This window comes from Megalobrama amblycephala, linkage group LG14 (assembly GCF_018812025.1).
Source record: "Megalobrama amblycephala isolate DHTTF-2021 linkage group LG14, ASM1881202v1, whole genome shotgun sequence".
Lineage (NCBI taxonomy): Eukaryota > Metazoa > Chordata > Actinopteri > Cypriniformes > Xenocyprididae > Megalobrama > Megalobrama amblycephala.
Window position 1 is genome coordinate 46,626,567 of NC_063057.1, and position 14,173 is coordinate 46,640,739.

The following is a 14,173-nucleotide window of genomic DNA, read 5'->3' on the forward strand; positions in this document are numbered from 1 at the left end:
CTATAACTTGTTTATTATAAATTATGAAGACAACATAAAGTTACATTTGTGCGCTGTCTTTGATGTAATACTGACTTGTACTCATAGATAGTACTGTACAGTCTATGGCGATAGCTGTGTAGCTAACGATAATAGTTATTACAGCCTATAACTCTTTAACATATACAGTATTCAGGGGAAACTTGCCATCATAATCACATAGTGATGCTTCTGCTAAAATCTGTGCTCTTGGGGTTTTTCGTCCGCTTGAGAACATTTGCTTTAGGGCCGTTTTATTATCATAATGTTATGAATTATTAATATTATGCATAAATTCCCGCCTAAATTGCGCTTCTTGTATTGTTCCCCCCACTATTGATATGACTACAAATTACGGGATGATCTGCACATGATATATGGTGTTAAAGCAAAGTAATGATTGTATAATTATTTTTATTTAATATTTTTTGCATAAAATAATAGTGAGTTTACATCCCGCTTAAAATACAGCAGTAAATTGTTTTTGGGCGGGCTCGCTGTCAAGACAATGAGTTCTGTTTACACAAATATAATACAATATACAATACACAGTTAAACATAATGATATTATATTTTATAGTATTACTTCTAGTATTACTTCCTAGTACTGCCCCAGGGCAGCTGTGTTATTTTGGAATGAATCAATATTTTAAGTTCTTTGAATGCTGAGAAGTGATATATAAAACCAATGCATTATGATACTTATTATTGTTTTAAAACTATAATGTCTCTAAATGTAACCCACACTTTTATTTATTTATGTTTTATTTCAGATTATGTATGCGTACCCTGTGTTCCGTAGAACATCCTCTCTGGATCGTCTCCTTATGGGGCCAACTGAGGAGGCGAATCGGAGTGAGATTGTGGTGTCTGGGAGGGCCAGGTGTAATGAGGAGGTGCTGGCTGAGGCCACTGCCTTTGTTAGGCAGAATGGAGGGGATCCTGGTAACCAGTTCTTGGTGCTGGCTCACTGCAAGCTCCAGTTTGGTAAATACCAGGGCCAGCGGTTCCGGTGGCTGCTGGAGAACTCACTGGGGTATGCTGTGTACCTGGTCGTCAGCATTGCTGGGGAGGAGGAGAGGGACAACCCGCTCTCTTCAAACAAACATCTGTTCCTCAGGTACACCTCCCAGATCAAGGAGATAGGGGAAGAGGTTGAGGTGTACAAAAAGAAACAGGGCATGATGGCAGCGGCTCGGGAGACTGGAGACCAGGGGTGTCTAATGGTGGAGTTTGGAGACTTCCGGGGGAGGTCTATGAAGGAGGTGTATGAGGACCAAAGCAAGGAGGCCCAGGCCCTCATCACCTACTTGAAGAAGGCAAAAGCCAGGCCCAACACCAACATGGCCATCTTCAAGGCCTATGTGCAGAAAAGGCAGGCTTCAGCTGCACTAAAAGAGCCTGACACCACTGCCTCACTGTCAGTGCCTCCACCTGCTGCCACACAGACTGGGGTACACCTGAGTACCACTGTGAAGGGCCTGTTGGCTCATTGGAAAACCTCTGTCTGGTTCACTGCTGGCAAAAAAACTGATGTCTCCAGTTAAACCTCGTAAGTACTAGAGTGAACTGTATGTAAGAAAAAGAAAAAAAAAGAAAGCGGTTTTTGCTAATTAATCTAAAATATACCTTTCTCAACATCAGCTGCGGTCCCACGTTTTCCCTCACCATCAAAACCTGCAGCCCGGAGACAGCTCTGGTGTCTCTCTGGTGAGTACATGCTTCACTGCGTACAGGTGTATTGTTAACATGTGCTTGTGTGTGTGTTTAATGTTAATGTTTAATGTTATTTTACAGACACAGCTGCAGGTGACTTCTTTGTGGAGGATGATGATCTGGAGATGGTAACTGTTGCCTCCCAAGCTGAAGAGCAACTTCCTAAAGGTGTGTTATACTAAACAGATATTTCAAATAACAGATCTGTGATAATATAAATTCTGTGTTTATGTCCAAATGTTTTTTTTTTATTTTACTGTACAGAGAAATGTCACATATCAAGTCTCGAGCAACATGCATTCTTTGAGTGCACCTCTTCAAAACAATAAGGAAATGTAAAGGTGTATGTAAACTATGTTTACTTGCTATTTTTGTTATAATCGCAGACTAACGCTCATTCTCCTCTCTCCTAAACATCCCACATCCCTTGCTCTCCCCCTGGTGTAAGTGTGGTGACTGAAATGCTTGTAGTTATTAGTGGGGCTCACAGCAGATTATGTGTCTTGGGGCTGCTTTGCTTTATACTCATATTAATCCCATCTCACTTTCCTCTCTATATTTGATTTAATGGTAATCATGCTGAAAAAGCTGCTGATATTTACCTCTTGCTTCATAACACCAGTATAACTCATTTCACCATTATGGCTAACTATTAATCATGCAGTAAACATTTTGTACTAATTGTAGTAACTGTAGTAGCTGTCCATCAGTGCTGGGTGGGTGGGTTGTAGTTGTAGCTCATTACTAAGACAGCAGTGACAATCTTTAAATAACTAAAACTAATTGTATGTTTTTTCTTTATAAGCTCCAGCCACTTTTGCCTCAGAGGCTCCTGCCCCTACACCTCCAGCCATGTGGAGACCTGAGCCAGTGTTCCAGCCGCCAGCTGAGCTCCCTGTCCCACTGGAACGAGCACCTTCCGCATTTTCCAACAGGACTGGATCAGGAAGACTCTGTTCAGAACCAGTGCCAAAACAGGAAAGCCAGACCTGGTCCCACAGCTGAAGCTCTGGTGGTATCCTCCCCAGCCACCGCTCATCCACGCCCAGCCTCCTGCCTCTCCTGACCTCTTTTTCTGCCGCCCTCTTTTTCTTTGGATGCCACTGAAGATGTGGTCCATTCCACTTGTCTGTGTCCAGCCGGCCTGCAGTAATCCACAAACTGACTGCTGCTGGCCTCTACCGCACTGTGCGCAAGGTCCTGGACATAGATGGGTGGTATGACCTCGCCACAGAGTACCTGGAGTGCAAGCGGTGCAAAAAGAAGTATCCTGCCTGGTCTGAAGACATTCCTGGGACAGCTGGATATGGGGCATCGCTGTCAGTTCCCTGCTTTGCTGACATACAGGTATTACACATTTATAACAGGGCAGCCCCAAGGTCTTAAAAGTATTAAATTGTATAAACAGGTTTTAAATTTTGTTCATCTAGGTCATAAATTGTCAAATTAGGACATCTAAGTCCAGTTTTTCAGTCTTATACTTGTCAAAAACATATTATAGATCATTACTTTGTAAGTAACAACAGAGAAGTCTGTGTTTTTTGAGAGTTGGATGTGAATTTTGCGAATTTACTTAGCAACAAATTTTATCAATAGAGGTTTTACGAAATATCTTGTCACCCACTTGAAAGTGCTTTTATTTTGTAAGTTTTTGAAATGCGTTTTGAGATTTTTAATGCAGTTATTTCACCTGTACTAGACTTTAATACTGATTTTATACAATTTATACAGAATATTGGCCTTTTGCCGGCAATCTTGGCATTAAATTTGATTCTAAGTGGCATTAATAAGTCTTAAAAAGGTCTTAACTTTCACAAGACAAAACCTTGAGCTACCCTGTATAATGAAAGTAGAAGATACACATATATTTGGAATATATTTTATTGCTTCACTTATGTATACATTTATATACTAAAATATTTTGAGTAATTCATGACATTTAGTGGCATTATTGTACTCTCTGTAGGTACTCCTGTGACTACCGGGTGCTCAGGATGATGAGGGAGAGGACCCTGGGCAACAGTGCACTGACTCAGTACTTTATAAAAAGCTGAGTGAGGAGCACAGCGTGGCAGGCGTGGACACAGCGTGTGCTGCAGTACCTGACTGCCTGTGAACCCTTCACCAGGTCCACCGTCATCCCCCCTCCTGTGTTCGCAGAGCCACCACCCTTACCTGCCCTCCCTAAGCCCAAGTGGCTGTTGGCAGTGTATGCCAGGGATGTGCTGATGCGGCTAGGATGAGATCAAGGCCAAAATAACATCTGTTTTTGGTTCTGTCCTCAAGATGGACTCTACAAAAAAAGTAAGATAGAGTTATTTATTTTAATGATTGTTGTGAATGTGCATACAGCTTATGTTACATTTATTTTACCTCACAGGTTACCAAAAAACTTGCTGGTGCTGCAGCTAACACTGCTGCCTGGAGTACAAATGTGGGCAATGAGCATGGCCAAGTCCTGGTGTCCGTGCTCACAGCCGCAGAGGGTCACGGACTGTGGCCCATGGCAGCAGGGCTCATGAAGCGCTACAGGCAGGCTGGAGTAGCACCACCGGCTATCATGTACGTGGACCGAGACTGCTGCAGCCCATATGGCCAGTCACAGGTCAAGGCCATGTTTTCAGAGTGGAATGAGCTCCAAGTGCGCCTTGACATCTGGCACTTCATGCGGCGGTTCGCGGCGGGAGTCACCACGGAGGCTCATCCACTCTATGGCATCTTTATGGCACGTCTCTCCAGGTGCATTTTTGAATGGGATGCTGAGGATGTTGCTGCTCTTCGGCTGGCTAAGCAGGGTGAGCTACTGGCGAGACAGATGGGCCTGCTATCAGAAAAGGCACTGTGTGCGCGGATCAGCAGGAGGGAGTTGGCGTTGCACTGCCGGAGGAGGACCAGGGGAGTGGAGGAGACCACCAGACTGATCAAGGCGCTCATTGATCAGTTTGACAGTGAGGGAGGAAAGGACACCCTGGGAGTTCCACTGCTAGACCATGAGCGCATCCAGCAAATCTGGAAAGACCAGCAGAGACACATTGCCTGTATTCAGGACCCAGAGGCCTTCCCTCTGTATATCAAGACGGGCACACTGAAGAAGGGCAGTGTGGAGCTCTGCTGTTATCGGTGCGCGCGTGGCTCTACCTCCCTGGAGTCGTTCCACCTCCACTTAAACCGCTTCATCCCAGGTGGGTTATCACTTCTCCGGTAAATCGCAAAAGTACTCAAGCCATTTTCTTTGGCAAACAAATTGTACATTAATTATTTATTGTTGAAATGATAGGCACCAGTGCCAGCGATGCCCACTTTCAGGCCTACCTCCTGGAAGGCCTGATGCGGTGGAATGAAGACCGAATGGAGGAGGCAGTAAAGGGGCAATCCACTCTGAGGAGCTATGGTAGTGCTCTGAGGGAGGCTGTGGACCAGCTCAGCCGCAGGGTTCTGGGGAAGCCCTTGGATGAGCGCTATCACCCTCCTGGGGTTTACACAGGCAAGAATCAAATTCAAACAATAAATATTATTACCAGTACTAAATAGGGCTGGGCGATATGACGATATTGATGTATTTTTATTTTTAAAACATTCCAGTGAACACATTTTTGTCACGCATGTGCGTGTAACAGACTATATTGGATTCGTGTATTGACATCAACCTAGGCCTATACCCGCGACGCTAATAATATAGGCTACATTTCTGTTTAAACCGACAAGATTATTAAATTAAAATGAAAAGGCTAAATTAAATTAGAATGGATAGCCTAAATGTCTATAACTCGTTAAAAATAACCACATTTGTTTTCCAGTGGTTTCGTTTTACACGCGCAAACAACAGAAAAGGAGGATTCACATCACGCACCTGCAGCAAAAACTCATATAGCCTAAATATAACGAATAAATACACAAAATATATTCACATAAACAATTAACAGATTAACAAAACGAAAGAAAAAAAACTGAAGCCATATGCTGTTTTAATTTATTTTTTGCGGCGCTCTCCACACAAACACGTTCAAAAGAAAACTAAGACGGAAGAAAGTGGTAGGCCTACCAGGGGGGTATTGCACAAAAGCAAGATAAGGGATTAAGCTGGGATTTTCCAGTTATCCTGGCTGAATTTAGCCCTGACTCGGTTGCATGAAGGGAGGCTAAATTAATCTACATTAAGTTACTATGGAGATTTACACTTTGCAGCTAGCCTGCTCCGGAGCAGGCTAACAACCAGGCTAAGCTGAGCTCCTCTAACACTGACCAATAGGAACGCAATGATATTACAACTGACTCTCTCACATACAATTATTTGACTTTATTAACATATATATATATATATATATATATATATATATATATATATATATATATATATAGTGTGTGTGTGTGTATTATGTGTATATTATTATGTGTGTATATATATATATATATATATATATATATATACACACATTTACTAAATTGTGCTAAATAAAAATATATATTGGTGTAAGTTTAAGACATTTTTATTATTTTAATATTTTATTAAAAGGTAAGTATGATGAGAAACAAAACATTTAAAGAGAAGTAATTTCTTAAAAATTAAGTGTTATATAGCCCACTGAATCATTCTCAGACTTAATACTGACAACAATGGAAGCACTTGGGAGAGAACTGTCAGGAGACTTATTTCTTAGCACAGAAGAATACAAGAGGATTACCAAATCATTGTTTTAAGTGTGAAAATATAGCAAAAGTAACACAGAAATTCAAAATCAATAAACCTGTGACCCCTGAAACAATCAGGCCTTCATTTGTAAGCTTTCATTAAGTGATGAGTGATTTTTTTGCTAGACAAAGAGCAGGAGAAATACCAAGTGAGTGTTTCAGAGCCAGCAAAAGCTATGAGAAGAGTGACAGAGTAAGATGCAGCCTGCTGAAGTGACATGCATGGTTGTTGTCCACACTGAAACTACCCACTGTAGTCAAAGCACAATAAAGTCAGCTAGCCTTTTCCAAGGCCCATATTTAATCTATACTCTGGTCTCATATATGGAATTCAGGTTGATTAGGACACTTTTTGCTATTGAAAAGACTGGGAAAAAGTGTCCTAATCAACCTGAATTTTATATTATATTATATATATATTATATATTATAGGTTTTCCTTTCTTACTGGCTAAATGTTTTGTGCCCAATATTTAATTAGATTGTTTTAAAATATATGAATACATTTCTCTCTGGTTTTGTTTGACAGTAGTACTCTTTATGGTTATTAGAAGAGCAGAAATTAAAATCACAAAATTAAAATTAATATGCACAGACTAAATTTTAATTGGTAAGATGAATCTAAACTCAGTAATTGTCTACCCCATATATTGATTATATGGGGTAGACAAGTATATTGATTTACCCCATTACAATAGTCCATTTACAGTTACTATCATAAAAATACACTTACTTGAAAGTGTACATAAGGCACATTTAATGTCCAACATCAAATATTTTAGCGAAATTTTAGAATTACTGCGCTTCTATTGCGTCCCGTCTGTTTAGCGCGCATGCGCGCAGCGCTCGTTCAATGTGAAGTTCAAGTTTAGCCTCAAAATGGAAATATTTGCATGACTTTCTAACATTTACAGATGGAGAATAAACTTGTGAAAAGTAAGTTATGCACTGAGGAAAACACCATGTCTCAAACGCATAAAATAGCATAACATGTATGCCGTTTCCTATGGTGGATCGATTTGATCCATGATCGACCTCTAGGGCTGCTTAAGAAAAGCGTGCACGCTAAATTATCTTGACTAGGTGAACCTGGATCGAATTAGCGGGACTGCGTGAACTTCAATTACCTTTTATGAAACCGTTTTAGCCCAAACTCATTTGTTAGGTTAATTCAAGTCAGGTTTTGGAGTTTAATCCTCGCTTTTCTTAGCATCTTTTATGAAACAGCCCTCTGTTTTCTTTATTTTACAAAAAACAAAATGTTTTGTTTTTATTTCGAGTGTACACATATGATTAAACTTTTTTTTTTACAGTTTATGTATGACCAAAAATTTTTATTTTTAGTTGTTTTCACTGGTGTAAGGAAACAGTTGAAGTGCACGCCGGCGCCTCAAGCGCACGTCAATAGCACTGCTTGACATCGCAGCCTGTCCATTATCAAAATAAATGAAACATAAAATTCACAAATAACATTAGTAATTACTTATTTTTCCAAATAAATCATGATTTTTTTATTATTATTATAATTTCATTATAAGAGGCCTGTAAGGAGGACACATCGGAGCTCTAAAACATGAGAAAAAAATAACCTTTCTGGTCATGCAGAACGAATCAAACTGTTTTTATTCGCTTTTAGACAAATAACAAATAGGCTACATTATAGCTTAACTAGACGTTTAAAAAACAGCGCTTTAAAATTAAATAAATTAAACGTAGCCTATCATCATGATATGTGTCCAATGTTTCTCTTCCAAAAATGAAAGCGAAACATCGGACGTCCTTTAAGAAAAAATAGGCAAGACACATTTGATATCAACATGCATCATTCTTACAATCACCACCAGAATGTCCACCTTCACAATGAATTCCAATGAATGAAGACACTGAGGACATCACAGTGCCAGTGTTGACAGAGGATGACTCCTCCAGCTCTCCCTGGACCAGTCCACCTCAGGCCTCTCCCCTTCAGACTCCTGCAACACCATCCCTCTCACCTCAGCCATCCACATCTCGTGATGGAGATGGGCAGCCTCCTCCTCCTCCTGTCACAGTCTCAGGGCTGTCACAACAGCCACCTCAGGCTCCAGACCAGCTGGCTGCATCATCTGGCCCTGCACCATCTACAGGGAGCAGTGCAACAGACCAGGCTCAAGTTAGTATAGCTTAATCAGAATATTTTATGCTCTAAATTATGACATTTTGTATATATTAATGAATACATTTTATAGGCACCAGTTCTTGGGCCCGATGGTGTTGCTGGCTGGGACAAAGTTCAGAATTTGGCTGGATATTTGGTGGACCTCCGTCAAGCCCCTTACTTGGATGAGCAGCAGGTGAGAGAGATCATCCGCCTCTGGAGTGCTCTTGCTGCTGGAGACAAGGCCAGGATTCAGTATCAGCCCAGACATCAGGCCAAGCTCACACAGGGCCGCTTCAAGGCCCCTAAAGGCACCAGAGTGACCCCAGGGGTGGAGAGTGTGAAGAGGTGCTTGATCGGCCATCCAGGCGGGCCAGCTCAGTGGCCCAACACCAGCCGCTTGGTCGAGGCCATGTGCATCAAGCTGTGTGAAGTCCATAAGTCCCCGAGTAAGAAGGCTGGTGTCCGCATTCCTCGATGGACCAAAATCTTGGCAGACTACCATCACATCAGAGAACTGGTGCTGAGCAGTCGACCACTGATGGATGACACGTCAATCCAGCTTTTTGAGCTCAACCAAAGGACACTCATTCAGTGGTAGGCACAGTAGATGTAAAACCTTGTATTAAAGGATTAGTGTCATATATTATAACTGTAATATAAATTATGTCTGTGCAGGTTTCAACGGCGGCAGAACACCCAGGAGATGAGTGTTCTTACACAAGGCCTGGCTGCAGAGGACCGCATCCCTGTAGCCACCACACAGCTCCCTCCTGCCCAGGAGAGGTTAGAGGAGGCTCCCACAACATCTGGGCCACAGCATGAGTTTGTGCTCCCTACAAACAGGGAGGGACAGGCTCCTCACCTGCGGCCAGGCAGACGACCTGGTAGTGTCACAGCAGTGCGCCCTATCACTCCTGCACCAGCGGCTCCTCCTACACTACCTGCTCTCGAGCCATTGTCAGGGTTCTTAATTGTGAACCCACTTGTGATGGGATCTGGTGCAGGTACTTCTGCAGTTGTGTCCCCTGCAGGTCCAGTTGTTGCTGCTCCCATTGCCCCTGTGTCTGTGTCTCGCTTTACACAGAGAAACAGGCGGCGCAGGGCTAAAGAGGAGGCCACTGGAACCAACAAAAGAAAATATGTTCGTGGTACATGCATTTAATACATGCAGTAAATGTGGGCAACCCAAAACAAAGGATTTTGGCCACAGCCGCTATGGAAATGCCACTTTTTGCCCGCATTCCTCCGGTGGAAAATCTCTAGAGGAGTGGCTGGCAGAACAGCGCCAGCACAAGAAGCCAGGAAACCCACTGCCATAGTGCAGAGGTGGACACTCACCCCCTGCCTGTAAATACTGTATATTATACTATGTAAATAATTTATTATATCTACCACAAGAGTTGTACAGACCAATCTATCTAATTAATAATATAATGCGTCTATTGTAAATAATTGTAAATACTTACCATTTTCTTAGTGTTTGTAAATATTTGCAATCTTTAGCTTGATAGACATCCATTGTTCAATGTTGCTGGTCCTGTACATATTGTATATATTACAGGGGCCCACCCTTTCATATTGTCCTGTACATATTGTATATATTACAGGGGCCCACCCTTTCATATTGTCCTGTACATATTGTATATATTACAGGGGCCCACCCTTTCATATTGTCCTGTACATATTGTATATATTACAGGGGCCCACCCTTTCATATTGTCCTGTACATATTGTATATATTACATGGGCCCACCCTTTCATATTGTCCTGTACATATTGTATATATTACATGGGCCCACCCTTTCATATTGTCCTGTACATATTTGTATATATTACATGGACCCACCCTTTCATATTGTCCTGTACATATTTGTATATATTACATGGGCCCACCCTTTCATATTGTCCTGTACATATTGTATATATTACATGGACCCACCCTTTCATATTGTCCTGTACATATTTGTATATATTACAGGGGCCCACCCTTTCATATTGTTCTGTACATATTTGTATATATTACATGGGCCCACCCTTTCATATTGTCCTGTCTGTATATATTGTGTGTGTTTGCATATAGTTATTAAAATTCTTATTTTGAAAACCTGTAAGATATATGTTTATTATTTGAAGGAGAATCATTCATTATTTTTTTCACATTATCTGTTTTAATTGCACATGTAAGCATAAGAATAATATAATATCTGTTATTTACAGACAGCATGACTAAACAAAGCTTAAGAAGTTTTTTTGCTTTCTCAGTCCTTAAATAAGCAATATATTGTAAAAAAAAAAAAAAAAAAAACATTGATATATTCAAAAACTTTTAAAATTATCTAATGTGTTTGTGTACTCATTTCAATATTTGTGTGTATTAATTTTAATGAAACATTTTACAATTGAAGTGTCTTTTGATTTGATACATCATATCCCAGACAAAAAACACATCTTTGAAGAAACATTTTTATTCATTTTCTTTACCATAAACATGAAATATGCTGCTAAAATAATATACACAAAATAATAAATATCAATCAATATAATTATATGTCATAGATTTAGTTATCTATTACATATTATATTGATTAATATTTATCATTTTAAGCACTTGATTGGATACCTAACAATACACATGTACTAGACAGATGACAGCACGTCCTTGGATACTTTGTCGCGCAGATTCATGGGTTCGAGCCCAGGACGCGGACAGTGACTTGTTTCACATGTAACTAAAACTCCCCCATAATGCACAGGAATATAGTACGAATATTGTTGCAAGGGAAATTTGCCGGCGTATTCCGGTTTTCTGCGTCTTTTTCGCTTGCGTGCGGGCGTAAAGATTGGGCCCCTTCCTATGCTAAGTGAGCGCTCTACCATTTGAGCCAATTCCCCTGGACGGTGGAGCAAAGGTGTCCATCGCTCTCAAAGACTCGAGGAGCGACCCCTAGCAGGTGTGCAGGCGCTTGCAGCAGGATTTCCAATGGGCACAAAGAAAAGAGACCTTATTTCCTCTGTGCTGGTGACTTTGCACTGGCTACTGTTTAGTTGTAGGTTTAATTAAAAGATTGTGCTTTCATTTTTAAGGCCCTTCTTGTTCTTGCTCCACAATATATGTGTGTGGACGCTCAAGACGCTACCTCTAGGGTCACTCGGGTCGTGCAGCCAGCTTCTCCTCTTTGTTTCCCGCTCTGACTTAAAGTCTAAAAGACATCTGGCTTTTTTAGCTGTCCTCACTGAGCACTGGAAGAGTCTCCCTCTTCATCTTAGGTCCACCATCACCATTGGCATATTTTGAATCCACTCAGAAGACCACTGCTGTTGTTTTTCATTGGGTTTCATTATAAATAATCCCCTTGGCTATCACAAGATTGTAATTCGCTATCAGAAGTGAGTTGTATGGTCATTCAAAACTTTGATAATATAATTTACTAGGTCCAAAATATAACACATGAAACCAAACGTCTAGAAATTGTCAGAGGCAGAAAGGACTCAAGAGCAAAGGCTGGTTAACAAAGTTTATTAGACAACTTAGGCAGTCTGCTGCACACCGTCCATTCTTGAAGCACATTGTGGATGCAGATCTGAAGATGAACTCAGGAAAAACAAAAGATAGGTTCTGACATAGTCTAAAATAACAATCTAACACCATAAGCAAACTTAAACAACAATGACAGACAAGGAGTGCAGGGAAGTGAGTCCTTATATAGGGAGTGCTGATGATCAAGTCCAGGTGCAGGACTGAATGATGGGGAGATGACGAGGAAGTGAGTGCAGGTGTGGAAACAATGAGGATCATGGGATATGGAGTTTGGCACAGAAGGGAACTGTGACAGTAACCTACCGTATTTTCTACATTTCTTTGCAGGAAACCACACACATATACATAAAATTCATGTAATATAATTTTACCTTTTAAACAAATTAGAAAAATAAAGGGGGTTGAGTCCAAGTAGCTCTAAAAGATTTTAGAATAGTTATAGAATAATCTGGCATCCTTCTGTCAACTCACAAGAATAAAACGTATTTGTGACAAGAATAAAATATTTTTCACAAGAATAAAACGTAATCCTCCACTTATTGCTCACAAACGAGCCAGAAATATTAAGGATAAATTTGTTAGGGCTCCAATGTTCCCCAAATAAACCTATAACTATTCCTTTGGGAAATTTTAAATGTGGTAATTGCATTAACTGCCAATATACCAGGAATATTAAATGTTTTGAACACCCTGTCTATAAAAAGAATAAACATATTAAAAGTTTTATCACATGTAACACTAAAAATGTTATATATTTAATCAAGTGTCCTTGCCAAATATATGTTGGGGAAACATCACGTTGTTTAAGGGATCATATTACAGAACACAAGAGCTCCATCAAAAGAGGTGATATAACAAAACCAGTAGCAAAACATTTTAAAGAATTTAATCACCCTATGTCTTTTTATACTTTGGCATTGAGCATATAAACATTCCACTACGAGGAGGTAACATCAACTTAATTAGAAAAAGAAGGGAGGCTTTTTGGATTTTTTATTTAAAAAGTTTGTTCCCTACGGGGATGAATGAGGAATTGGTCTTAAAAGATTTCTTATAAAAATATTTTGATATTCTGGTATAAAGGTGTATATTTTTTATATGTGTTTATTATTATTAATAATAATAATAATAATAATAACAATATTTTATTATTATTTTATATATATTTTATATATATATATATATATTTTCTCTTTGATGATCATTGGTTGATGCATGATTATTTATTATAAGCTTTGTGATTGGTGGATGTTATTTCATGCAATTTTTTCATTGGTTCATTGTAAGTTTGAATTGTGTTTCTGTTTGTACTTAAAGGAACCTGAAACCTGAAACCTTACACACCTGAAACCTTTTAGCCCTGACGAAGGCCTGTGTGCCGAAACGTGTTGGCAAAATAAAGTTCTGATACATAGCTCCAGTTTCTTAGCTTTTTGTTTATTTTTGACCCCACGCCACAAGTGTTGCTGGTTTTTGTTCCTAAACCACATATTTTTTATTCCATGCACCTTGTTGGATGTGAGGTTGCACCAGACTAATTATATTACACCCTTCTGAAGGCACTCCGCCTGCACTTGAGGTGAATGCTCTGTTGATAATTATTGACTCATTATTGGCCGGCTTCTGCGTTAGCATCACACACATGCATCGTGCTGCTTACATGTGCAGCTTTGGCCAATACTGAGCCGGGATTCTGACGTAAACACGGAAGCTTTCACTATGCTTACTCTATCAACTGCATAAGGATAATGACAGGGAAGAGAAGAGATTGTTGAATAAAATATTTTTATTTTGTTTTTGCACACAAAAAGTATTCTCATCGCTTCATAAAATTAATGTTGAACCACTGCAGTCATGTTGACTATTTTAACAATGTCTTTAGTACCGTTCTGGACCTTGAAAGTGGTGATATTGCTTTTTATGGATGAGTCATATACCTCTCGGATTTCATCAAAAAATACTTGTGTTCCAAAGGTGAACAAAGGTCTTACGGGTGTGGAACAACATGAGGATGAGTAATTAATGACAGAAATTTTATTTTTGTCTGAACTAACCCTTTTAAGTCATGATCAC

General features: G+C 40.0%; 1 protein-coding gene across 1 annotated transcript; it reads left to right on the forward strand.

The window, feature by feature from the left end:
- Positions 1–8,410: 8,410 nt before the first annotated feature.
- On the forward strand, positions 8,411–9,935 carry LOC125245914. Its single transcript, XM_048156742.1, has 2 exons — positions 8,411–9,156; positions 9,238–9,935. The coding sequence occupies exons 1-2, from the start codon at positions 8,972–8,974 to the stop codon at positions 9,722–9,724; spliced, it is 672 nt and encodes a 223-aa protein (XP_048012699.1). The 5' UTR covers positions 8,411–8,971; the 3' UTR covers positions 9,725–9,935.
- The last annotated feature ends 4,238 nt before the right edge of the window (positions 9,936–14,173 follow it).

Excerpts from the sequence above, each read along its gene's own strand:
- LOC125245914 (XM_048156742.1), top strand. The coding sequence starts at position 8,972 with ATGTGCATCAAGCTGTGTGAAGTCCATAAGTCCCCGAGTAAGAAGGCT. Across the intron at positions 9,157-9,237 it reads CAAAGGACACTCATTCAGTG|GTTTCAACGGCGGCAGAACA; the intron begins GTAGGCACAGTA and ends ATGTCTGTGCAG.